Genomic DNA, 25,754 nt, shown 5'->3' with positions numbered 1-25,754 from the left:
ATAACTGTACCAATCCAAGCATCCCAAATATTTACAATTTAGTTACAGTCCCCTTCAGCCTCCAATAAGGGAAATTTTGCAACTACTTCACTTCTTGCTACAGAAATAAAGGCATAGGGGGGAATTCAATTGTTTGAAAAGACGGTTGGGTGTCTGTTTTTTCCTGTCTATTATATAGGAAAAAACAGACACACAATTGACTTTTCAAACAATTGAATACCCCCCATAGCATTGACTGGGGGGGGGTTATGGACTAAGCCTTGGGGAGACATAAAGTGGACGGAGAAAAAGGTCTATTTACTAAGCATTGGATGGAGATTAAGTACCAGCCAATCATATCTGCCATGCCACAGGCTGGGTTTGAAAAATGACAGTTAGGAGCTGATTGGCTGGCACTTTATCTCTGTCCACTTTATCTCCATTCAAGGCTTAGTAAATAGACTCCCAAGTACCAACCAACCGGCTCCTAACTGTCATTTTTCAAACCCAGCCTGGTACTTTAACAGTCTCCACTTCATCACTTTTCAAGGCTTAGTACATCTGGTCCTTAATCATAAAGATAAATACCAGCCAGTTATATATAATTGTGTCGTACTAATTACAACTTTGATGAAGTCTACCCTTGACAAAATTATAACGAGCATGACGAAATGCGTCAGTGGAATTTGTTCCAACCATTGAGACACCTGCTCCGAGGATTCTGAAACACTATAATCTTATTAAGTTCCATCGCTGGGGTCAACTAGCGAATGAATTAGGAATTTATGCCGTGTCAATGAAGCTTCCAGTGGACAGCCTATAACAGCTGTGAGGGTTCTATGCTAATCTAGGGGGTCAATCCAATTACTGTACAGTAGGTGCGAGTTTGTTTCATTAAACTCGCAGACTTTGCATGAATGCGTGCACCTAAGAATTCTCCAATCCAATTAAAAGTGCCTATTCGCAGTACTCACAGCCGGGGTTTGCAAATTGCCTGCCAAACACGATGTGAGAGAAGGGCATGAAAAAGTGGGGTGACAAATTGCGGCAAGCTGGAAATCAACATTGTCTCCTATATTAACTGCCGCAATAAATGCCATTTGGTACACTTACAGACTAGAACACATTTTAATGTAGAGGGAGAAAGGGGATATGGGAAACTTGAGCACAGGTGGTGAAATATGATATGACACTGAATGAATTGGAAAAAAACACAGTAGTTTAAAATTTAATCCTTCATTGAAGGATACTATAGCAGTAACTCATGTGGAGGTGCACCCCTGAGAGTGAACACTAGTATACCAAAAAAGAAGAGGAAAAGACTCTGGTTTTTTGGGGGGCACTCATTGAAAAATATTGCATAAAATCTAACTTTTATTAATTACCATTAAAAGCTGTTGACACCAACCAGGACTGGGACAAAAACATACACACATAAATACAAAAATGACAAAACAATAGAAAACAACAAAAAAATGACAAAAAAACCACACCTAGGTTTGCGTGTGGTATGAACACGCCATGGGGAGATATGCCTGACGCAGTCAGGGCCAATATGATAAATACTGACACTAGTTCCTGCAACAGGTAGCCTTAACAGTCCCCTAACAGAAGGAGACAAATAGTGGGCTGGTATAGTCGGCTAACACAGGAAACAGAAACACTGTAGATAGATTTTCCATCAATACTTCAGTCTCTTGTAATAAATGCTACTGGCGTAGAGTAAATAAGTAACAATGATGGTTTAGTGTGTGTTCAAACTTCATAGTAAGTGCAGTCTCCCCATAGATTGCATGTCATTGGTTCCTATAAAGAGGTAGTAGCGAAATAATCATAGTATTTATTCAGGATCTAGGATATAAATATCCATAATATAAACAAAAAATAATAATAATATTCTTGTAAATGTTACAGTGCAAATACTGTTAATTTTCTCAGTGCAGTAAACCGGTAAGCCTTATATTAGTAAATAATTTCTTGGTATCGAGTATCCACTATAAATAACACCCTGATCCGTATCTCAGGTCCAGGCAGGCTATTACTAATTGAAGTTGTCTGGGCAGACGTATCTAGTATGCCTCAAAAACAAGCTGTAGCAAAAAAAAAAAAAAAAAAAAATATATATATATATATATATATATCACTATTGCTCTTCATATATATCCATCATTTCAATATGCAGGAATCAATGTAACCAGGGTAAATAACCAATCTATCCTCTGACACATGTGTCATATTGGTGAGTTAGAGAGGTGAAGAGCAAATGAGCTGCTGCAGATTGCAGAAAAGGGGAAGAAAAAGGCACTCCTATCATAGATGTAGTGGGGTGGCTACTGTTCACTGTGTGACATGCATTAATACAGTGAATGAGCGTGTCCCATCTGCACCTAAGGGTTAGAAACAGGTAGAATGCTTCTGCTTTTGAAAAGATCGCCCACGGGCACCCTGATGTAACAGCGCAGGATGTCCTCTGAGTTCTCCTTGCGACAATGAGAGAGCATTGAAAAAAGGGAGATTTAAAGATACATGTTATCAGTAAGATGAAATAAAGAGCACCAAACCCCTTATGAGTGTATGCTGCTTCCGTGCATGTGTAAATACATTGATGCAAGGTGAGCGGTACCTCTTTTTTTGCCTATAGTGCCTGGAAGAAAGTAGTTTGGTAACAGTGCTGGGACCCTAATGGTAGTAACGGTCCTGATGCCGCAGGGTATTGCAGGATCCGTTACCCACCATGTGGACCCGCCGGCTGTCACTCGAATGGAAAGGTACCTAAGATTGCGCGTGGATATCAGGGTGTGTGGTTCCGGCTCTGGCTGCACTGCACTGAGTCTCCTCAGACAGCTGTTTCGCTTTCTGGCTTCCTCAGTGTCTCAGAAGAAAAATTGGGGTGACCTTCCTAGACCCCAAAAAAGAGACAAATTAAATTACAGAATCATACAGAAGGCTGTTAGTGGATGTAAGGATAGTACTGGAGGTTTTCAAATGGTGTTAGATGTCTGATTTGTACTTTAAAAAAAAAATGCTAAAAAGCAAACTTTTTTTAATTTACTTTGATAGGAAAAAATGAAAATATGAAGAAAAAAAAAAACGTTGATTTAAATGTAAAAAATGATAAAAAGCAATTATTTTTAAAAATAAAATAAATATTGTAATTAAATTTGGGGTGCATAAAGCAACGAAACAGTTGATTTTGGGGGAATTTGAGGCCATTTTTTTTAAACACCGAATAATGACATGTAATTATAGGACAAAGTAAGCTAATTGGAAACTTCAAATTGCTTAAATAGTCATTATAGGGACGGTGGGTGGCCACGGGATTCATGGCGTCCCGACATTTTTACTTTAAAATAAGGATTTTGTGACCATTCGTCCCCCTCAATGAGGTGAGTTTACTGTAGCTGGTTCCCAATATAGGGGCTAATTCAGGTCGGATCGCAAATCGCGATCTGGACGGAAGTTTTGCGGGGGTGCTGCAGGCGCATGCACAGCAGGCCCTACTGCGCATGCGTCCGCATTTTATGTGGGGGGGCCGCAGAAAATGCGGTTGCCTCTGCCTGTCAATCAGGCAGAGGCAGTCGCGGGGTGGGAGGGGGGCGGCAACGTTGCATTTTCAGGGAGGAAACGGAGCGTTGCAGGGGCGTGGCAACCCGAACAGTGGGCTGTGCGGCGCGAACTGGGGCATGTTGGGGGTGCGGTCACGGCGGCTGCGTGACATCACATGCAGCCACCCCGACAGGTAAGATGGCGTTGGGACTCCTGCGGCCGCAGCTAAGCTACGCTGGCAGGAGTCAACATTAGTTTCTGCTGACAAGCAGAAATTGCGAGGCGATCGCAATTTCTGCTTGTAGCATGGGGGAGGCGCCAGTCAGTATGCTGGGCGGTCTTGCCCAGTGCTGAGCGACCCCCAGCATGCGTGCAAAAGGATAGCAAATTCTGCTGATTAGCAGCATCTGCTATCCTTACTGAATTGCCCCATAGTCCCAATATGGTAATATTCTGTAGATGGCATATCTTTCCGATAACCATCAAAGATTCCCCATTTCAAGTGAATCCTTCTAGACTGGTATCCAGACTCTAGGTTGACACTGTCTAGGTCGACACACATTAGGTTGACACCTATTGGTCGACATTGAGTAGGTTGACACAGGAAATAAGTTGACGTGGCCATTATGTCGACATGAGCAAGGTCGACATGGAAAAAGGTCGACATGAGTTTTTCACTTTTTTTTCCATTTTTTAAAACTTTTTCATACTTTACGATCCATGTGGACTACAATTGGGAACAGTTACCTGTGCCGAGCGCATCGGTAGAAGCGACGCACCTTGCATGAAGCATGGCGAGCCATGCAAGGGGACACGGTGCACTAATTGGGTTTCCCGTCACTTTACGGAGAAAACGACACAAAACCCCCCTAAAAACTCATGTCAGCCTATTTCCTGTGCCGACCTAGCCACTGTCGACCAATAGGTGTCGACTTAGACACTGTCGACCCTGAGTCCCATACCCTCTAGACCAGTAATGTGTGATTACACTAACCTAGTGATGATGTGCAGCTGATCCTCTCTCTCCTTTGCTTATTGCATTGGCTTGTTACCACTAATACAGACATAACTACAAGATTGGTAACTAGCAACAAACTATGCCAGGCTGGACTGGTCTCACTGTAACAGTGTGTTGTCACTCTCATAACGGGGGAGATTTATCAAGCCTTGGAGAGAGATACAGTGGAGAAGTTGCCCGAAGCAACCAATCAGCTTATGATTGACATTTATCCAGCACAGACTTCAAAATCACTGTATGGTTGCTTTGGGCAACTACTCCACTTTATCTCTCTCCAAGGCTTGATACATCTCCTCTAATGCTAGCCGAGTTAGTATCAATGTCCCAGCACACAGGATTGTGGCGATCAGAATGCCAGCAGTAGCATCCCGTCTTTCAGAATTCCTATGGAGTTTGGTAAATATCTAGGCCCAGATTTATCAAGCCTTGGGGAGTGCTAAATTGCACGGTGATAAAGTACCAACCAATCAGCTCCTGACTGTCATGCTACAGGCTGCGTTTGAAAAATGTTGTGAGCTGATTGGTTGGTACCTTATCACCGTGCAATTGCTCACTCTCCAAGGCTTGATAAATCTGGGACTCAAACTCTAACCCTAGCCCATCCCTCCCGCAGGCTAACCCTGACTGACAGGATCCTGGGCGCCGGATATTACCCACATCCCTGTGAGCTTGACCCAGCCAGGTCAACACGGACCAGAATTCCCTGAGGAAATTGGGCACACACACAAAAATGGATCTCTCTAACGATAGTGTTGTGTCACATATGAAGCATTTCAGCCTGGAGACAGCCATAACCCAGCATCTATAATGCATTTAGTATAATATTAAAGTATGTCTTATTAACTAAGTCTGTAGTTATGCCCTGTAATATACATATACTGAATGGGCTCAGGAGAAGCATTATACAGTACATCTGCCAGAAAACGTCTACTGCAATTTTCCACAAATATCTAACATTTTAAAACACACTTATTTGGGTTTACTTCCACAGTGTAACCTTCGTAGTGTATCCACCATGGCTGCCTCACCTGGTAAGCTTGTGTATGGGATGAAAAATACATGCATCTGAGGGTTATGTTGGGACCCTACTCCGAGGCGTGACCTATTCCACCCAGGGTAATCTTACGTAGTACGCCAAAGATGGCTGCCTTACCTGGTGCCTTTTGTAGGTAGAATATATGGAAAGCAGTTAGCTTCCCGATGGATGGGATCCCGGCGGTCAATAAACCAACGGGTTAGGCACCACCGGAGAGTGGTTAGGGTTAGGCACCCCCAAGGGAGGGTTAGGGTTAAGGTAGGGAAAAGGTGAGGGATAGGGGCCTTGATGGGGGGCTGTTGGTATACTGAGAGCCGGTATCCCATCCATCAGCAGATCATACTGATCCCAAATATACGACCTGTAGAAGTTATTACCCAAAATGTCTACACCGATCCTGCATTACGCTTATTGTGCTCTCTAGGTTTCGGTGTTTTCATTATTTTTATGTTGTTTTCCACTTGCTGTACTTCTAATCCTGGGCCATGTTTTTGAGTCCAGCTGAAAACCCCCCGCTATATAAATAAAATTATTATTATTATTTTTCTCTTCTGTATTAATACACTATTGAGTATGACTTGTGTCCTGCAACTCTAGTATAAATAGATAACACTTGTAAAGACACTGTATGTACATATTAAACGTCATTATTATCTCAGACCATGTACCCACTAGTGTTGGTGACAGTGGGTACTGTGACATGAGAAACATTGATTTCTAGCATCAAGCCTACGTATCTGCATTTTACTAACATTAAGAAGACTAGTGAAAACATATATAATAAATGTTAGTGGTGAAAACACCTAACTCCCTAGTTTATCATATAATATAACACCTGCCTCCTTGTACAATATGACACTTTGCTGTAATGGTGAGAGAGTATGATGGGCAGATTTAGTTGTATATAAACACGTCAGTTACTTCAGGTATACTATTAAGATCAGTAAGTTTTGATAAAACAAAGTAAAATAAAAGTACTATTGGTACATGTTGGAGCCTATTTATCAATGATTATTTGTAGGCTATCCCGCAAAATCACCCGCAAACAATAAGCAAGCCTCCGAATGTATGTACAGGGACCATAGTAGATAGCTCCATTACAGTCTATGGGCAACATATCACTACACTGCATGTGTACCAGGAAAAGGATCTATAGGAATCCTCCCCAGCACTCTCCATGGCTACTGTAGAAGTGAGGGGAACACATGACTAGCCCTTAACAAATACTGTACCAACCAGGCAGTCCTGTGGGGTATCCGTTCACATGGTCGACCATGTTGTGGTCGACAGTCATTAGGTCGACCACTATTGGTCGACATTGACATGTCGACATGGACACATGGTCGACACATGAAAATGGTCGACACCTGAAAAGGTCGACACATGAAAAGGTCGACATTAGTTTTTTTACTTTTTTTTCTTTTGGGGAACCTTTCCATACTTTATGATCCACATGGACTACGATTGGAACGGTAAAGTGTGCCGAGCAAAGCGGTAGCGGAGCGAAGGCACCATGCCCGAAGCATGGCGAGCGAAGCGAGCCATGCGAGGGGACGCGGTGCACTAATTGGGGCTCCCAGTCACTTTACGCAAAAAACGACACCAAAAAAAGTAAAAAAACTCATGTCGACCATTTCATATGTCAACCTTTCATGTGTCGACCATTTTCATGTGTCGACCATGTGTCCATGTCGACCATGTCAATGTCGACCAATAGTGGTCGACCAAATGACTGTCGACCATAACATGGTCGACCATTCATACCGGAACCGTCCTGTGGTGGGACACACCAGTACTATACTCTAGATTCTCAGGGGGTTAGAGAGCTGATAAAAGAAAAAAAAAAGTAGATTTTCCCAAATGAGAGTAACTAAACTTTTAGTATCATTATTTTTCAGGTGAGGTGCTTGAAAAACAAAATTCTATGATAATAATTATTATTATTATTATTATTATTACTCCTACACGATAATAGTGTTTGGGTATTCTGTAGTGTTTCTTATTGGAGAAAATCCATATGAAAAATAGCTCACAGTTTTACCTCTTGGTTCATTCGATGTGACGTCTATGGAGCAAAAGAAAATGTAATGTAGAATTTTTTTTAAATAAATGTATCTTTTTTCATGTGTTTGACCATTTAAAAAACAAAAAAGTAAGATATCTCTAGATTTTATTTTAATCATATTTTATTGCAGGTTGCAAGTACATTTGAGAGTTAGGTGTATTAAGACAGGTTCATTATACATACAAACAAATATTATAAATACATTATTAAAAATAATAATTTAATTCTTTATAGTGCAACAAAAATTGCTACGATGACCCGCACTTTACCAGTGCTACTTTTATCTTCTCCTCTGTATGTTCAACGTGAAAACACACAGAGAAAATGCTCATATTATAACGACAGTGTCCACACAAGGCTCTATGGTCACAACAAACCTCCGGCCTCTATTGTTGCTCATGGACAATGGGCCGGACGCAGGTGCAGCCTACAGTGACTATCTTCTTCTCCAGCTTGAAGGTCTGGGCACATCCTTTCACCTCTCGGTGTAGAACCAGGATCTCCTGTCTGATGGGGGCAGAATTCAAGCTGAGGTCCACATTACCGTAGGCATCCAGGCATCCCTGATGGCGGCATTTGGCTTCGGCAATGACATGGGGGATCCTGTTGATATTGGCGTCATGGCTGAGCATAGGAAATAAAAATTCAGTTAATTGCTCAGCAATTGAGTAGAGGTGTCACCTTATGGGGACTCTTAACGCATTGACTTATCTGTTCACTACTACAACTTTTACTTAATGCATCACTTTTATTTCCATGTCCCCTTCCATGCTTTTCAGGCATGCATTTATATAATTGGTCAGAGCTGTTTTTATTTGATTTGGGCCGTATCAGGGGACAATGAAAATACACAGCTCTGACTGATTATTCAAATACATGACCAACAAGCATTGAAACTATACAGACAGTGCTATAACTTTAGTTAAAATTGCAGCATGCTATATACAATACATATGAAGGTGATGAAGGTGGTACATCATTTTCATTGTAAATCAATATATCCTACAAGGACATAGTAAAGAGAGAGAAGAGAAAAGGAAGCACATATGTAAGGGGGTAGTAACTTTACCACTAAGAGCATTCTATAGTTTAGTTTGATGCCACAATATAGCATATTCCAGATGAGACAAAGCACCATCATCATTATATATAATATCAGTCAGTTATTTAATGATATAACAGATGATCGGAGACTTGTAGCAGTAAGCTGGGGCCTCATGTATATATAGTATCATATAAAAGGTGTGATGTTATGCAGCGGTGCACAGTGGGGGCGGTGGGGGGGAAATCAAATGCGCTGAGAGATTTAGATTTGGAAGGGGTCACTTTCTATCCTGTGTTAAAATAAATCTCTGCACGCAAGAAAATAATAAAACTGCATCCCCCCCCCCCCCCCATACACAGACACACACAAGCTCCTACATTTACATAAGGTCAAGATTAATGTAAAATATAAGACCATCATATTCCTGGTGATCGCTGCACCCCATCCTCCCAGAAGATCCGCACATGAATAACCATTGTGTACTGATGTACAGTATTCTCTTATATAACAGCTATAGGGTAAAGGTATGACAGAAGGTATCCCGGTTACTGGGAAGTATAGCGGACATCTGTGTACACGTGACGTGAACCAGACAGTTATTGTTCTGGGACCTGTCAGTGGAATTGTAGCCTATTAATGGGCAAAGTCCTTCTAAAGAGAACTCATTGCTACACACTGTAGGCCACCCTTTTAGGGTTACTATGCAGGAAGGGGGCACAATAACTGTACATCGAGGCTACCTGTAGTCCCATGGAGAGACGGAGCGTTTCCTCACATCACCCTGGGGTGGGTGGGCTTGTCCACTCATGTTCAGACTGACTCTTATGGTGGACGGAAAGGATGTGTCTTTGCTCAGTGGACATCCTTCTTTTTTCGGATGATGCAGGGCCAGACTATGGGCAGAAGTCAGTGCGGTGACTCCCAGAAGTAACAGCAGCAGAGTAAGGTGAGTCTGGCGGAGGGTAGCAAAAATGTGGAATAGTAACTTGTACATAAGGAACAGCTGGATTGTATTATTATACACAGGGCTCCAAACAAGGCCATAGGAAGGGGTGTGCAAGTGGTCCTGTCACCCAGGGCACAGATTACTATGGGGCGGCACATTTGCTATTCCACGGCCCCTGAATATTGTTTCCTATCTTAGTAAAAGTTGTCTTTTCAGTCTCAGCTGTCACTTTCTGTTTCAAATCACCATAACATAACATGCAGTATATAGCTGGAAATAAAACAGGTAACAGACACACATTGGAGTCAGATGGCTGTGATATAATATTCACACCCCTATCACTGTGTCTATAGAGTGTAAGCTTACGAGCAGGACCCTCTTACTGCTCTGTCTATTTCTCATTTTACTGTTTGTCTTGAAAATTGTAAAGCACAACGCAATAGGCTGCCGCTATATAAATAAATAATACTGTAATAATATTCCCCGTCTCTTTCATAGGTGCAGATTTGCCAGAAGGTCCACTAAATTGTACAGTATGTTGCTCATGTATGATCTAGAACTGATATATCTCTGTTACAGCATATGTGATGTTTATATCACATTGTGTGATGTGTAATATAATACTCACCATGGATGCTGCTCTGAGGGTGTACATTGTGCTGTGGATGCTCGGTCTCCTAGGTGTAGATGTCAGTACAGCAGGTGAAGGCTCTGACTTGTACAGGTCCAGACCCCGACATTTATCTACAGAACGCTGGGGTTTCCGCTACGGGTTGGTTAAGTTGTGGTTTCTTATCAGTACAGTGGTTTTCCTCTGCAATCATTTTCACCTTAAAAGATGTCATAGATTCTCTGCCAGTAGAAGGAAAATCTAATGTAATAAATCTTACGTTCTATGTCTGACAGCGCACGAGCTGGAATCTGCTGGTGACTTATTAACCAAGACTACTATAGGAACTGTAAGAATTTGCATATTATTCTGCATTCCCTTATACCAGAATGGGGTCATGGTTTGTAGTATGTAATATTGTAATGTGCCATGTTGTGTGATATCAATTGTATACTATAAATGTAACTTTTGGGAAACTTGACTACTACAAACAACACCACCTCCGCCCAAACATATATTACTTCTAGTATTGTGTAATACTTGCATGTATCTGGTAAGTTTAGAATTTAGAGGTCTATTTACTAAAGCCTTGGATGGAGATAAAATCGCTGGAGATAAAGTACCAGCCAATCAGCTCCTAACTGCCACGCCACAGGCTGTGTTTGAAAAATGACAGGTAGGAGCTGATTGGCTGGTACCTTATCTCCAGCGACTTTATCTCCATCCAAAGCTTAGTAAATAGACCCCTTAATGACTGTTGAACTTTTAAAAAGTTGCCGTATTTCCACCAAACAAAAAGCAGCGGCTGGGTACGGGATCCCACCATCCTAGGGTTGGAGCCGTGTGACCGGCGCTGGAGATCCTGGTGGTGAGCATACCAACCCCGGGGTCGTGGCCACAGAATGGCAGCAGTGGGGGGGAAAGTGAGTGCAACAAACCTTGCAGCGCTCTCGCCATAGGTTCTATTTCTACTCTATGGGTGTCATGGACACTCTCGAGTGGGGATAGTCCCTGTTAGTCGGCATGCCGACTGTCGGACAATTAATCACTTGGGATTTCGGCGTCAGCATGGTGACTGCCGGGATCCCGAGCGCCAGTCACATGACCAGCTCCCAGCATCCCAACTATTTTAAAAACCGTCAGGGGTATCGGAGGAAGCTGAGCTTAATACTCTCCCTCGCCCTAAGCCTCCCTCCCTGCAATCTAACACTAAAGGTGGGTACACACTAGGCAACGTGTTCTGTGAGCGAAATCGGCTAGTATTTCCCCCTCCCGGGTGGTCAGCGGCCGGGCATACGCACTGAGCGATATGACGTTTATATCACTCAGTGACGTCAGGCAGCGGCCGGGCCGTGAAGGCAGCTCTTGGACGACAGTCCCAATTGAGCTGCCTGCACGGCCAACAGCGAGGGTCGTTAATGACCCAGGGGGCCGCACATCGCTGGTCGGTGGCGGCATACACACTTGCCGAGAAAGTGAGTGACGTCGCTCAGGAAGGGTGAAAATGAGCAACATCGCAAGTGTGCCTCCCTCCCCACAGCCTGAGCTTAAGCTCCCCGTGATACTTACCTTTGGGATCCTGCCTGTTGGGAAGCCAGCTTCGGTATTCTGACAGGTGTTGGGATTCTGGTACCGGCATTCTGACTGGTGGGATCCGAGCACCGGGATCCCAACTACATCCCAAAAGCAAATTAGCGACTCTCAACTTTATAATGATTACATGTTTAATGCTAGCTTGTTATTATTACAACGTATAAACTAGAATAACTAAAATTGCACCCACACCAATTCGCGCTATATATGAGGCAGCAAGAAATAGGGTAACCCCTTGGGTGTTATCCTAACCCAAAGAAATGCAAATATAAAAAGAATGGGGAAAACCCCTTCTCTGCGCCTCCTAATAAGTCAATAATACCATATATTTCTACTTAACTTGTGAATGGGCGGAGTTCTTTCAATCTGCTTATTTCTTCTTAATTAATATGAGATATAATATCCGGGTAGATAAACATGTAAAAACAGAAAGAGACAATCTAGTGCAGCATATTCACAAGAAATGTTAATCATATATCTCTATCAGCCTATGATTCACTTATAACAGACATAGGGGTATATTCAATTAGCAGCGATAACGAACTTTTCGCGTGAAAAGTCCGGTTTTCGCGCGAAAAACCGGACTTTTCCCGCGAAACGCAATTACAGCCTATTCAATTTTCCAGGAAAATTTATTGGTGATCATTTTTTCACTAATTTCACTTCACCTACTCTGAAGCAGGTGAAAAGTTGGAAAAAGTCACTATTTTAAGGTAAAAATGTTTGGGTATGGTACAGAACTCCTGGGACACCCCCCTTAATGACTAATTAGGCACGTTGAAGTTTTTAATTATTTTTAATTGGCCAATAATGACATGTCATTTTTGGGGTGAAAAAGTACAAAGTGATGGAAATTGGGGTTCAAGGTATGGGACAGGTATATTGGGGTGCTTTATGAGTGGGACAGATGTTTTTAGGCTTGCAGATGGGAGTAATCGGTCTGTTTCCACTTTTTTTAAAAGTACCCTAAAATGACCCAAATATATACTTATACCCATTTTCATGTACCCCAAATTTAATGAGAGCATTTATTTTGCTAAAAAAAACTTGCTTTCTATAATTTTTTTGCATTTTTTTAAAAATGCATATAACAGCCATTTCACACAATTTAAGTCCCCAAAAACTCTCTAATGTGATCTCTAATACACTTCTCGTCTGTTTTCCTATGTTAGTTTAGCATTTTTTGGGGTACAGGCTGATTTCCCCATTTTCACCTGCCCTTTTACTGCAAGAATTTTCACGTGAAACCCGTTTGGAATTAAATAGGTCGAAAAACAAAGCATTTTCGCGGCAAATTTCGGCCGAAAAATTGCCGCAAATTTGCGGATAATTGAATACCCTAAATATAATTCTTAATAAAAAAGTAAAAAAAATTATTTTTAAAAAGTTCATAATAAAATATCCATGCAAGGATATAATGAATGATCCATAGATGTTACATCCACATGAACACTTATGAGGGTGGCTTCCTACCAGATTTACGGAGTATATAGGTGCACATAAAAGGAACCAATAGATGTTCCAAAAAAATCCCCGGGGAAGATTTCAGCTCCAAGAAAAGGGTCACCCGTCTTCTCCTAGTCTGGTCAGGTCGCCGTTCTGTCCCTCTCATCAGCCAACGCGTTTCAATCAGTGGTTCTGATCTTTTTCAAGGCATAAATATGAGTGCCTCCTGTCCTAGGTTTATATACCCCTCAGGTACTCTCCCTTAATTACTGGGAGGAGCCACTCTCATTTACAAATTAAAATACAACAATCTAAAACATAAAAATCTCATAACAATTCAAATCTACTTTCATTTTACATGATTCTCCAAGTTTTATTTAAACATAAAACACAAAATCCCTCATTTAATTCATACTTTTATTATCCGGAGACAGGAAGTACAATCCATGTATAAAGTGCCCTCAGAGCTCCTTCCCCAATATTACCTTAACATTAGTTCCGTCCCTATGTTACTCCTATTGCTGGCAATATTCTGACCCCTGGAAGTCCTCCCGCGGCCATTCTTACTATAACCGATCTGGTCACGTGATCGGACATTTCGGGAAAAACAGGGTCTCTATTCCCTAAGAAATAATAATAGCCAGGGTCTCCCCACTTAAGAACAGCACCTCCCATTCCCTACTGCTTCGTTATCCCTTGCAGTCACTATAAACGGTAGGTCACGTGATCGGACCAGAATACCGGAAGTACGGTTGCCACCATTTTCCTTGTGGTCCCTCACTCCCTTATACGGTTATCTATTTGGGAGACTATAAACTAAATGGGAATATTAGTGACAAAATACATCACGTGACCAGTGGGACACGTGATCGGGACCCAACATCGGAAGTGCGATTACCACCATTTTTACTATGGTTCCCCGCTTATTTGCCCATTTTTGTTTAAAAAAAACACCAAAAAACAAAACAAAAAATCAATTAGAATAATCTATTTCTAATAGACAACATAATAGTATATTGTATCTGCAAAATAGGGTACATAACATAAAAAGTCATATCCAAATGAAGGGGCTGATCCTTAATTGCCAATCCAGATAAATGTATCAGTCCTTGGTAATCCTTTGACCTTTATTGGGAAACGGATACTCTTCTCATACAGAAGAACACTAAAACGATAATGTCCCATAAACAGAAATATGATTAAACATACAACATAATAATCAATACTTTCTCTAACGTCCTTGAGGATGCTGGGACTCTGTAAGGACCATGGGGAATAGACGGGCTCCGCAGGAGATAGGGCACTTTAAGAAAGCTTTGGACTCTGGGTGTGCACTGGCTCCTCCCTCTATGCCCCTCCTCCAGACCTCAGTTTTACACGGTGCCCAGATCAAGATGGGTGCACTGCAGAGAGCTCTCCAGAGTTCTCTGCCTAGAAGCATTTTTGTTAGGATTTTTTCTTTCTACTTTTACTCCTTTTTCACAGGGAGCACTGCTGGCAACAGGCTCCCTGCATCGAGGGACTGAGGAGAGAGGAGCAGACCTTCTTGTCAAAGATAGGCTCTGCTTCCTCGGCTACTGGACACCATTAGCTCCAGAGGGGGTGAACGCAGGTTCTTACTGGGCGTCCACCCCCGGAGCCGCGCCGCCGTTCTCCTAACAGAGCCAGAAGTACAGAAGACCGAAGTCGTCAGGCGGCAGAAGACTTCAGCTTCACTGAGGTAACGCACAGCACTGCAGCTGTGCGTCATTGCTCCCATACACCTCACATACTCCGGTCACTGTAAGGGCGCAGGGGGGGGGGCGCCCTGGGCGGCAATATAAACCTCTGCATGGCATAAAGACTAAAAACATAAAGACAGGTGGGCTCTGTACATGTATATAAAAGAGCCCCCGCCATATTTTACTAAGTTTGAGCGGGACAGAAGCTTCTCCCTCAGCACTCACCAGCGCCATTTTCTCTCCACAGCACTGCTGAGAGGAAGCTCCCTGGACTCTCCCCTGCTTACACACTGTCAAAGTCGAAAAATATCCTGATGCATATGCCTTGCACAAACCCCATGCACATGCCCGCTGCTCGTGCACTCACTCTGCCGTGCGTGCACATATCCGCAATTTTGCGTAAGATCGCTCCGGCGATCACGCGCGTGGTATGCGCATTTACGGTAGAGATGAGCGGGTTCGGTTTCTCTGAATCCGAACCCGCACGAACTTCATGTTTTTTTTCACGGGTCCGAGCGACTCGGATCTTCCCGCCTTGCTCGGTTAACCCGAGCGCGCCCGAACGTCATCATGACGCTGTCGGATTCTCGCGAGACTCGGATTCTATATAAGGAGCCGCGCGTCGCCGCCATTTTCACACGTGCATTGAGATTGATAGGGAGAGGACGTGGCTGGCGTCCTCTCCATTTAGATTAGAAGAGAGAGAGAGATTGACCTGATTTACTGGAGCTTAGGAGTACTGTAGAACTGTAGAGAGTGCAGAGTTTACTAGTGACTGACCACAGTGACCACCAGACAGTGCAGTTTTATTTAATATATCCGTTCTCTGCCTGAAAAAAACGATACACAGTGACTCAGTCACATACCATATCTGTGTGCACTGCTCAGCCCAGTGTGCTGCATCATCTATGTATATATCTGACTGTGCTCAGCTCACACATCTTATAATTGTGGGGGAGACTGGGGAGCACTGCAGTGCCAGTTATAGGTTATAGCAGGAGCCAGGAGTACATATTATTATTAAAATTAAACAGTGCACACTTTTGCTGCAGGAGTGCCACTGCCAGTGTGACTGACCAGTGACCTGACCACACTGACCACCAGTATAGTTAGTAGTATAGTATACTATATTGTGATTGCCTGAAAAAGTTAAACACTCGTATCTGACTGTGCTCAGCTCACACATCTTATAATTGTGGGGGAGACTGGGGAGCACTGCAGTGCCAGTTATAGGTTATAGCAGGAGCCAGGAGTACATATTATTATTAAAATTAAACAGTGCACACTTTTGCTGCAGGAGTGCCACTGCCAGTGTGACTGACCAGTGACCTGACCACACTGACCACCAGTATAGTTAGTAGTATAGTATACTATATTGTGATTGCCTGAAAAAGTTAAACACTCGTCGTGTGACTTCACTTGTGTGGTGTTTTTTTTTTTATTCTATAAAAAACTCATTCTGCTGACAGACAGTGTCCAGCAGGTCCGTCATTATATAATATATACCTGTCCGGCTGCAGTAGTGATATATATATATTTTTTATATCATTATTTATCATCCAGTCGCAGCAGACACAGTACGGTAGTTCACGGCTGTAGCTACCTCTGTGTCGGCACTCGGCAGTCCGTCCATAATTGTATACCACCTACCCGTGGTTTTTTTTTCTTTCTTCTTTATACATACATACTACTACTACATCTCTTTATCAACCAGTCTATATTAGCAGCAGACACAGTACAGTACGGTAGTCCACGGCTGTAGCTACCTCTGTGTCGGCACTCGGCAGTCCGTCCATAATTGTATACCACCTACCCGTGTTTTTTTTTTCTTTCTTCTTTATACATACATACTACTACTACTACATCTCTTTATCAACCAGTCTATATTAGCAGCAGACACAGTACAGTACGGTAGTCCACGGCTGTAGCTACCTCTGTGTCGGCACTGGGCAGTCCGTCCATAATTGTATACCACCTACCCGTGGTTTTTTTTTCTTTCTTCTTTATACATACATACTACTACTACTACATCTCTTTATCAACCAGTCTATATTAGCAGCAGACACAGTACAGTACGGTAGTCCACGGCTGTAGCTACCCCTGTGTCGGCACTGGGCAGTCCGTCCATAATTGTATACCACCTACCCATGTTTTTTTTTTCTTTCTTCTTTATACATACATACTACTACTACATCTCTTTATCAACCAGTCTATATTAGCAGCAGACACAGTACAGTACGGTAGTCCACGGCTGTAGCTACCTCTGTGTCGGCACTGGGCAGTCCGTCCATAATTGTATACCACCTACCCGTGGTTTTTTTTTCTTTCTTCTTTATACATACATACTACTACTACATCTCTTTATCAACCAGTCTATATTAGCAGCAGACACAGTACAGTACGGTAGTCCACGGCTGTAGCTACCTCTGTGTCGGCACTGGGCAGTCCGTCCATAATTGTATACCACCTACCCGTGGTTTTTTTTTTCTTTCTTCTTTATACATACATACTACTACTACATCTCTTTATCAACCAGTCTATATTAGCAGCAGACACAGTACAGTACGGTAGTCCACGGCTGTAGCTACCTCTGTGTCGGCACTCGGCAGTCCGTCCATAATTGTATACCACCTACCCGTGGTTTTTTTTTCTTTCTTCTTTATACATACATACTACTACTACATCTCTTTATCAACCAGTCTATATTAGCAGCAGACACAGTACAGTACGGTAGTCCACGGCTGTAGCTACCTCTGTGTCGGCACTCGGCAGTCCATCCATAATTGTATACTAGTATCCATCCATCTCCATTGTTTACCTGAGGTGCCTTTTAGTTGTGCCTATTAAAATATGGAGAACAAAAATGTTGAGGTTCCAAAATTAGGGAAAGATCAAGATCCACTTCCACCTCGTGCTGAAGCTGCTGCCACTAGTCATGGCCGAGACGATGAAATGCCAGCAACGTCGTCTGCCAAGGCCGATGCCCAATGTCATAGTACAGAGCATGTCAAATCCAAAACACCAAATATCAGTAAAAAAAGGACTCCAAAACCTAAAATAAAATTGTCGGAGGAGAAGCGTAAACTTGCCAATATGCCATTTACCACACGGAGTGGCAAGGAACGGCTGAGGCCCTGGCCTATGTTCATGGCTAGTGGTTCAGCTTCACATGAGGATGGAGGCACTCAGCCTCTCGCTAGAAAAATGAAAAGACTCAAGCTGGCAAAAGCAGTAGCACCGCAAAGAACTGTGCGTTCTTCGAAATCCCAAATCCACAAGGAGAGTCCAATTGTGTCGGTTGCGATGCCTGACCTTCCCAACACTGGACGTGAAGAGCATGCGCCTTCCACCATTTGCACGCCCCCTGCAAGTGCTGGAAGGAGCACCCGCAGTCCAGTTCCTGATAGTCAGATTGAAGATGTCAGTGTTGAAGTACACCAGGATGAGGAGGATATGGGTGTTGCTGGCGCTGGGGAGGAAATTGACCAGGAGGATTCTGATGGTGAGGTGGTTTGTTTAAGTCAGGCACCCGGGGAGACACCTGTTGTCCGTGGGAGGAATAGGGCCGTTGACATGCCTGGTGAAAATACCAAAAAAATCAGCTCTTCGGTGTGGAAGTATTTCACCAGAAATGCGGACAACAGGTGTCAAGCCGTGTGTTCCCTTTGTCAAGCTGTAATAAGTAGGGGTAAGGACGTTAACCACCTCGGAACATCCTCCCTTATACGTCACCTGCAGCGCATTCATAATAAGTCAGTGACAAGTTCAAAAACTTGGGCCGACAGCGGAAGCAGTCCACTGACCAGTAAATCCCTTCCTCTTGTAACCAAGCTCACGCAAACCACCCCACCAACTCCCTCAGTGTCAATTTCCTCCTTCCCCAGGAATGCCAATAGTCCTGCAGGCCATGTCACTGGCAATTCTGACGAGTCCTCTCCTGCCTGGGATTCCTCCGATGCATCCTTGCGTGTAACGCCTACTGCTGCTGGCGCTGCTGCTGTTGTTGCTGCTGGGAGTCGATGGTCATCCCAGAGGGGAAGTCGTAAGCCCACTTGTACTACTTCCAGTAAGCAATTGACTGTCCAACAGTCCTTTGCGAGGAAGATGAAATATCACAGCAGTCATCCTGTTGCAAAGCGGATAACTGAGTCCTTGACAACTATGTTGGTGTTAGACGTGCGTCCGGTATCCGCCGTTAGTTCACAGGGAACTAGACAATTTATTGAGGCAGTGTGCCCCCGTTACCAAATACCATCTAGGTTCCACTTCTGTAGGCAGGCGATACCGAGAATGTACACGGACGTCAGAAAAAGACTCACCAGTGTCCTAAAAAATGCAGTTGTACCCAATGTCCACTTAATCACGGACATGTGGACAAGTGGAGCAGGGCAGGGTCAGGACTATATGACTGTGACAGCCCACTGGGTAGATGTATGGACTCCCGCCGCAAGAACAGCAGCGGCGGCACCAGTAGCAGCATCTCGCAAACGCCAACTCTTTCCTAGGCAGGCTACGCTTTGTATCACCGCTTTCCAGAATACGCACACAGCTGAAAACCTCTTACGGCAACTGAGGAAGATCATCGCAGAATGGCTTACCCCAATTGGACTCTCCTGTGGATTTGTGGCATCGGACAACGCCAGCAATATTGTGTGTGCATTAAATATGGGCAAATTCCAGCACGTCCCATGTTTTGCACATACCTTGAATTTGGTGGTGCAGAATTTTTTTAAAAACGACAGGGGCGTGCAAGAGATGCTGTCGGTGGCCAGAAGAATTGCGGGACACTTTCGGCGTACAGGCACCACGTACAGAAGACTGGAGCACCACCAAAAACTACTGAACCTGCCCTGCCATCATCTGAAGCAAGAAGTGGTAACGAGGTGGAATTCAACCCTCTATATGCTTCAGAGGTTGGAGGAGCAGCAAAAGGCCATTCAAGCCTATACAATTGAGCACGATATAGGAGGTGGAATGCACCTGTCTCAAGTGCAGTGGAGAATGATTTCAACATTGTGCAAGGTTCTGATGCCCTTTGAACTTGCCACACGTGAAGTCAGTTCAGACACTGCCAGCCTGAGTCAGGTCATTCCCCTCATCAGGCTTTTGCAGAAGAAGCTGGAGGCATTGAAGAAGGAGCTAAAAGGGAGCGATTCCGCTAGGCATGTGGGACTTGTGGATGCAGCCCTTAATTCGCTTAACAAGGATTCACGGGTGGTCAATCTGTTGAAATCAGAGCACTACATTATGGCCACCGTGCTCGATCCTAGATTTAAAACCTACCTTGGATCTCTCTTTCCGGCAGACACAAGTCTGCTGGGGTGCAAAGACCTGCTGGTGACAAAATTGTCAAGTCAAGCGGAACGCGACCTGTCAACATCTCCTCCTTCACATTCTCCCGCAACTGGGGGTGCGAGGAAAAGGCTCAGAATTCCGAGCCCACCCGCTGGCGGTGATGCAGGGCAGTCTGGAGCGACTGCTGATGCTGACATCTGGTCCGGACTGAAGGACCTGACAACGATTACGGACATGTCGTCTACTGTCACTGCATATGATTCTCTCAACATTGAAAGAATGGTGGAGGATTATATGAGTGACCGCATCCAAGTAGGCACGTCACACAGTCCGTACTTATACTGGCAGGAAAAAGAGGCAATTTGGAGGCCCTTGCACAAACTGGCTTTATTCTACCTAAGTTGCCCTCCCACAAGTGTGTACTCCAAAAGAGTATTTAGTGCCGCCGCTCACCTTGTCAGCAATCGGCGTACGAGGTTACATCCAGAAAATGTGGAGAAGATGATGTTCATTAAAATGAATTATAATCAATTCCTCCGCGGAGACATTGACCAGCAGCAATTGCCTCCACAAAGTACACAGGGAGCTGAGATGGTGGATTCCAGTGGGGACGAATTGATAATCTGTGAGGAGGGGGATGTACACGGTGATATATCGGAGGATGATGATGAGGTGGACATCTTGCCTCTGTAGAGCCAGTTTGTGCAAGGAGAGATTAATTGCTTCTTTTTTGGTGGGGGTCCAAACCAACCCGTCATATCAGTCACAGTCGTGTGGCAGACCCTGTCACTGAAATGATGGGTTGGTTAAAGTGTGCATGTCCTGTTTATACAACATAAGGGTGGGTGGGAGGGCCCAAGGACAATTCCATCTTGCACCTCTTTTTTCTTTTATTTTTCTTTGCGTCATGTGCTGTTTGGGGAGGGTTTTTTGGAAGGGACATCCTGCGTGACACTGCAGTGCCACTCCTAGATGGGCCCGGTGTTTGTGTCGGCCACTAGGGTCGCTAATCTTACTCACACAGCTACCTCATTGCGCCTCTTTTTTTCTTTGCGTCATGTGCTGTTTGGGGAGGGTTTTTTGGAAGGGACATCCTGCGTGACACTGCAGTGCCACTCCTAGATGGGCCAGGTGTTTGTGTCGGGCACTTGGGTCGCTGAGCTTAGTCACACAGCTACCTCATTGCACCTCTTTTTTTCTTTGCGTCATGTGCTGTTTGGGGAGTGTTTTTTGGAAGGGCCATCCTGCGTGACACTGCAGTGCCACTCCTAGATGGGCCAGGTGTTTGTGTCGGCCACTAGGGTCGCTTAGCTTAGTCATCCAGCAACCTCGGTGCAAATTTTAGGACTAAAAATAATATTGTGAGGTGTGAGGTATTCAGAATAGACTGAAAATGAGTGGAAATTATGGTTTTTGAGGTTAATAATAATATGGGATCAAAATGACCCCCAAATTCTATGATTTAAGCTGTTTTTTAGGGTTTTTTGAAAAAAACACCCGAATCCAAAACACACCCGAATCCGACAAAAAAAATTCGGTGAGGTTTTGCCAAAACGCGGTCGAACCCAAAACACGGCCGCGGAACCGAACCCAAAACCAAAACACAAAACCCGAAAAATTTCAGGCGCTCATCTCTAATTTACGGTAGAGTTTGTGAACGTGTAGCGTGCGACTCGATCGTAGCATATTTAACCCAAATAGTGTGTTTTGTAGTAAATATTCCCCTAGACAATGTCAGCGAGTATGTTTAGTTTAAACGGTTCCTGGACAGAGAGATTCCTCTTTGCATGATAGGAAGGGTCAGATAAAGGTTGAAAGGTGGTGTCTAGTATCCAGCTGTAGGGTATTTTAAGAGTAACATTCCGGTGCTAGTTAGGAAAGGATCGCTCGCTCCTGCGTATAGTTATGTACAAATGTAGTTTATGAACATTAACTGTATTTGCTGTAAATTACACATGCGGCGGGAATCCTGAGGATACCTCCCACCAGAGCAGTTGGAGAAAGACACAGCCCGCCTGTTCAAATCCACCTATGACCTTTGCTATAACGTAGAGACACATTCCTGTGTCCAATGAACAATGAGATACAAGGTACCATTGTATTGTGAATGTATGTTGTGTATATAAAGACCACCATTGCCTGGCCAGCCTCACTCTCTCAGAAGGCTTTCTCTCTGAATGCTGAGGGCTGGATCCAGGACGCGCTTGCGAATCATCCCCACGTATGTATATTTCTCTGTAGCCATTTTGTTATCCATTTTGTTCGCCATTTGTTCCCATTGTGTTCTCATTCTGTTCGCTCTTGTTTGCGATTGTTCACTATTGTTCATGTATTATTTTCTGCTATTCTGCTTAGATTTCCATGTTAGTTTGTAGTGTATAACTTGTATTGTGTTTCCCTTTTTCTCTAAACCATCCACGGCGGTGTTAGAGCTGCTGTGGTTTTTAAATCCAAACCAGGTCTTGTGTTTTCACTATTTACTGCAAAGGGCTTTTCTTAGCGTCTCAATTGCTCAAACAGCATACACCTTGTTAAGGTTTTTAAGCATTACAACATTACAGTATTTGTCTAAAGGTTTAGAGTATAAGCATATTCTTACAGTGTTTATTTAAAAGGTTTCAAAGGTTATCAACTGCGTGTGCGCTCGCTGTGTGTATTCCGTACACCCAGCGCAGCGTGTGTACGCCAAGTGCGTACCACGTACGATACTCTGTACGCAAATAGCGTACAAAGTGCGTAGCACGTGCACGTGGTCTAGCGGCCATAACGGCTCCACGGTATTAGTATATAGCTTCATGTTTAAAGGTAATAATTGACATTATCAATTGAGGGCTCTTCCGGTCCTCCTCATATCCGCAGCCTAGCAGGACAAGGCAGACGTTTATCTATCAGCAAAGGGCGGGAAGGTAGTATCCCCTGTTAGCCGTTTGGTGGTCGGGCATACAGTAGTGCTGATTAGATAAGCGTCTGCTCCGCTTGGTTTGTAGGGATGCTGGTGGGATCCGGATCCGAAAGATAAGAACGCAAAGCTATTGTTTTTTATTGGTTTTTAAATCTGTTAAATTTCTGTTTGGTTTCAACTGCGCACGCAACACACACACGCATTTGTATTTTATCTGTGTATTTTCGCATATCTACCTTTCTGTTTGCCATTAGCATTGATCACGTGCTGGGAAATTTGTTGCTATTTCGTGAAAAGTAAAAAGTAATATTTAAGGGAGTAATTGTAAAGCACACACGCAGCCTGACCCAGTTATAAAGGTTTATACAGGAGATACTGTGTGGTGCTTGGTAAGCGATTATAGTTAAATATCGTTTGCATTTATAGAAGCGTGTTATTTGTGTTACTGCGGACGTATCCGGCCTTTGTATACGTGTCTCGGACCACGTGCGAGATTACGTACGCAACGCAGAGGCCTACACACGTGGCGTATATTATGCAACGTGCGTACAGATACGCCCACTAAATACAAATCACACGATAACATTGTTTTAGTTTAAGTAGATACGGAAGCCACGCGATAATAGCACAAATTTGTTCAGTTTCCAAAATTGTAGTTTAAAAGATCCTCCTCTTGTTGCATCACCTCTGGGATTAGCCTGTTTTACCTGAATGAAAGTAATTTTCTGTACAGAAAAATCAAAGAGTATATGAGTGAGCAGGAGTGAGTGTGAAAATAAAGGTTTTTTTGTGAACCCATAATTCGGGATCCCGTCGGAGACCACATCAGGTGAGTGGACACTTGGTGGCGTGGGAGTGGCTTTCTCACGTTAACATTGTATAAGGTATAAAGGAGCAAGGTAGCAAGCAGCAGACCAGAAGGTCGGCGAAGTCAGAAATCCGTTAAAGGCACCTAGCGAAGTTCTGAAAACCCTGACTTGAGAAAGGTCAGAGGTAGTGAGCGCAGCCCCGGGGGTTTGCGTAGTACCCATATAGGCCCGTTTTGAGAATACGCTTCGGCTGAGGTTTCGCAGCCTAAACAACCGATTCCGTTGGTCGTGCAGCGGATAAGTAATAGTTACTTATACGCAGTGCGATTGGACCGCACGCTACTGTGTACATTAGTTAGTTCACCTTGATACCCACTAAATTTGCTGCGGGATCATAGACGCTAATTGTACAGGTAAACGTGATTTGTGTAGGTTTTTTTATTTTAAGGGAGTTTTGCTGTTCACTCAGAAAATCTCCAACAACTGATATTTACTGGGAGGGGTAGCATACTCCCACACGCTCTCAGTAAATAGAGGTTATAAAAGATCCCGAGGTTGGGTACTAGCGACACTGGAAACAGGATACGGACACAGGGCTGGTGTATAGGCCAATAGGGGCGTGAGTGGGTGAAAGCGCTCGGAGAACTTTCACCGTCGCCTTACCACTGAGTAAGTTGGTTTTTGTAAGGGTTCGCTGAGAAGGCAATACCTGCAAAGAATGGGGGCCAGTTGCTCAAGTAGGGGACGATCAACAAGGGTTCACGTTGATATTTGTCGGCCCAAAGGGTCGGCGAGGTACATAATGTGTGAGAAATATGGATCACACGCAGAGGTCTTGTGCAATGAGTGGGAACGTATGACTGTGAACGATGGGGAACAGTTCCCTAGGGTAGGCAGTTTTAATCCTGAGGTTTTGCAAAATTTAAGGAGAAGGATATGTCTGATAAAATCCGGAAAGCAACGGATTAGACATTATGATTATTTACAGTTATGGCAACAGGAAGGTGAGATACAAAGGGGATTAGCTCAAGCAGCTGGTTCCAACCCTATCAGAAAACTGATAGCCACAGCACCACCACCACCATACATAACAGGAGAGAAAATGGCTACAGAGAATGGCATACTGGTATATGATAAAAGTGCACTTAATAAATGTATTAAGGATAAGAGTAAAGTAGATAAGTGTATTGATACTAATGCTAACCCGTGCAAGTTATATCCCATCCTAAACTTCTCTCAGGACTGCGACCAGGAAGATGAGCCCACAACGATATCAGCACTCTCTTTAGCAGCCACCATACAAGAGAGTACAGTGGGCACGGCCCAACCAGTAAGAGGAGTAGCGAAGGCCCCTAGTGGAGGGATAGGTGAGGTCGTGTCCACGGGTAAGTACGGAACTGTACATTATGCGGAAACAATTACACCTCACATTGTAGAAGAAATACAGAGTGATGTAATTGAACTTAATCCTGTCAGGGTGATCGCAGTCCCAAATGGAAAGACTGACGCTCTGGGAGTCACTCCCGTCAGGAACATTGCGATGCATTGCCCCTGGTCCTGGACAGAATTAAGGACAATTATGTCTGAATTTCCTGATCCCAGGAAAGATCTAGCCGCATGCCAAAGGTTCATTAAAGAACTAGGTAACGCCGCCGAACCCAATAACAAAGATTGTCTGACAGTACTGCGGGCATGTTTGCCCTCTACTATTGACCCTTTAAAATTCATTACTGATTGTAAGTT

The 25,754-nt window shown here is 43.8% G+C and overlaps 1 protein-coding gene across 1 annotated transcript in view; it reads right to left on the bottom strand.

Moving 5' to 3' along the window:
- Positions 1 to 7,977: 7,977 nt before the first annotated feature.
- Positions 7,978 to 25,754, bottom strand: part of IL17A (interleukin 17A) — a 35,870-nt gene continuing 18,093 nt past the window's right edge. The window contains exons 2-3 of the mRNA XM_063919216.1: positions 9,430 to 9,641; positions 7,978 to 8,268 (exon numbers count right to left, since the gene is read on the bottom strand). Of these exons, the coding sequence (XP_063775286.1) occupies positions 8,031 to 8,268; positions 9,430 to 9,641 (450 nt within the window). The 3' untranslated portion in view covers positions 7,978 to 8,030. The remainder of the gene's footprint in view (positions 8,269 to 9,429; positions 9,642 to 25,754) is intronic.

Source organism: Pseudophryne corroboree, chromosome 4, assembly GCF_028390025.1.
Source record: "Pseudophryne corroboree isolate aPseCor3 chromosome 4, aPseCor3.hap2, whole genome shotgun sequence".
Classification (NCBI taxonomy): Eukaryota; Metazoa; Chordata; class Amphibia; order Anura; family Myobatrachidae; genus Pseudophryne; species Pseudophryne corroboree.
The sequence above is the reverse complement of the archived record's forward strand: the minus strand, read 5'-3'. Positions and strand labels throughout refer to the sequence as shown.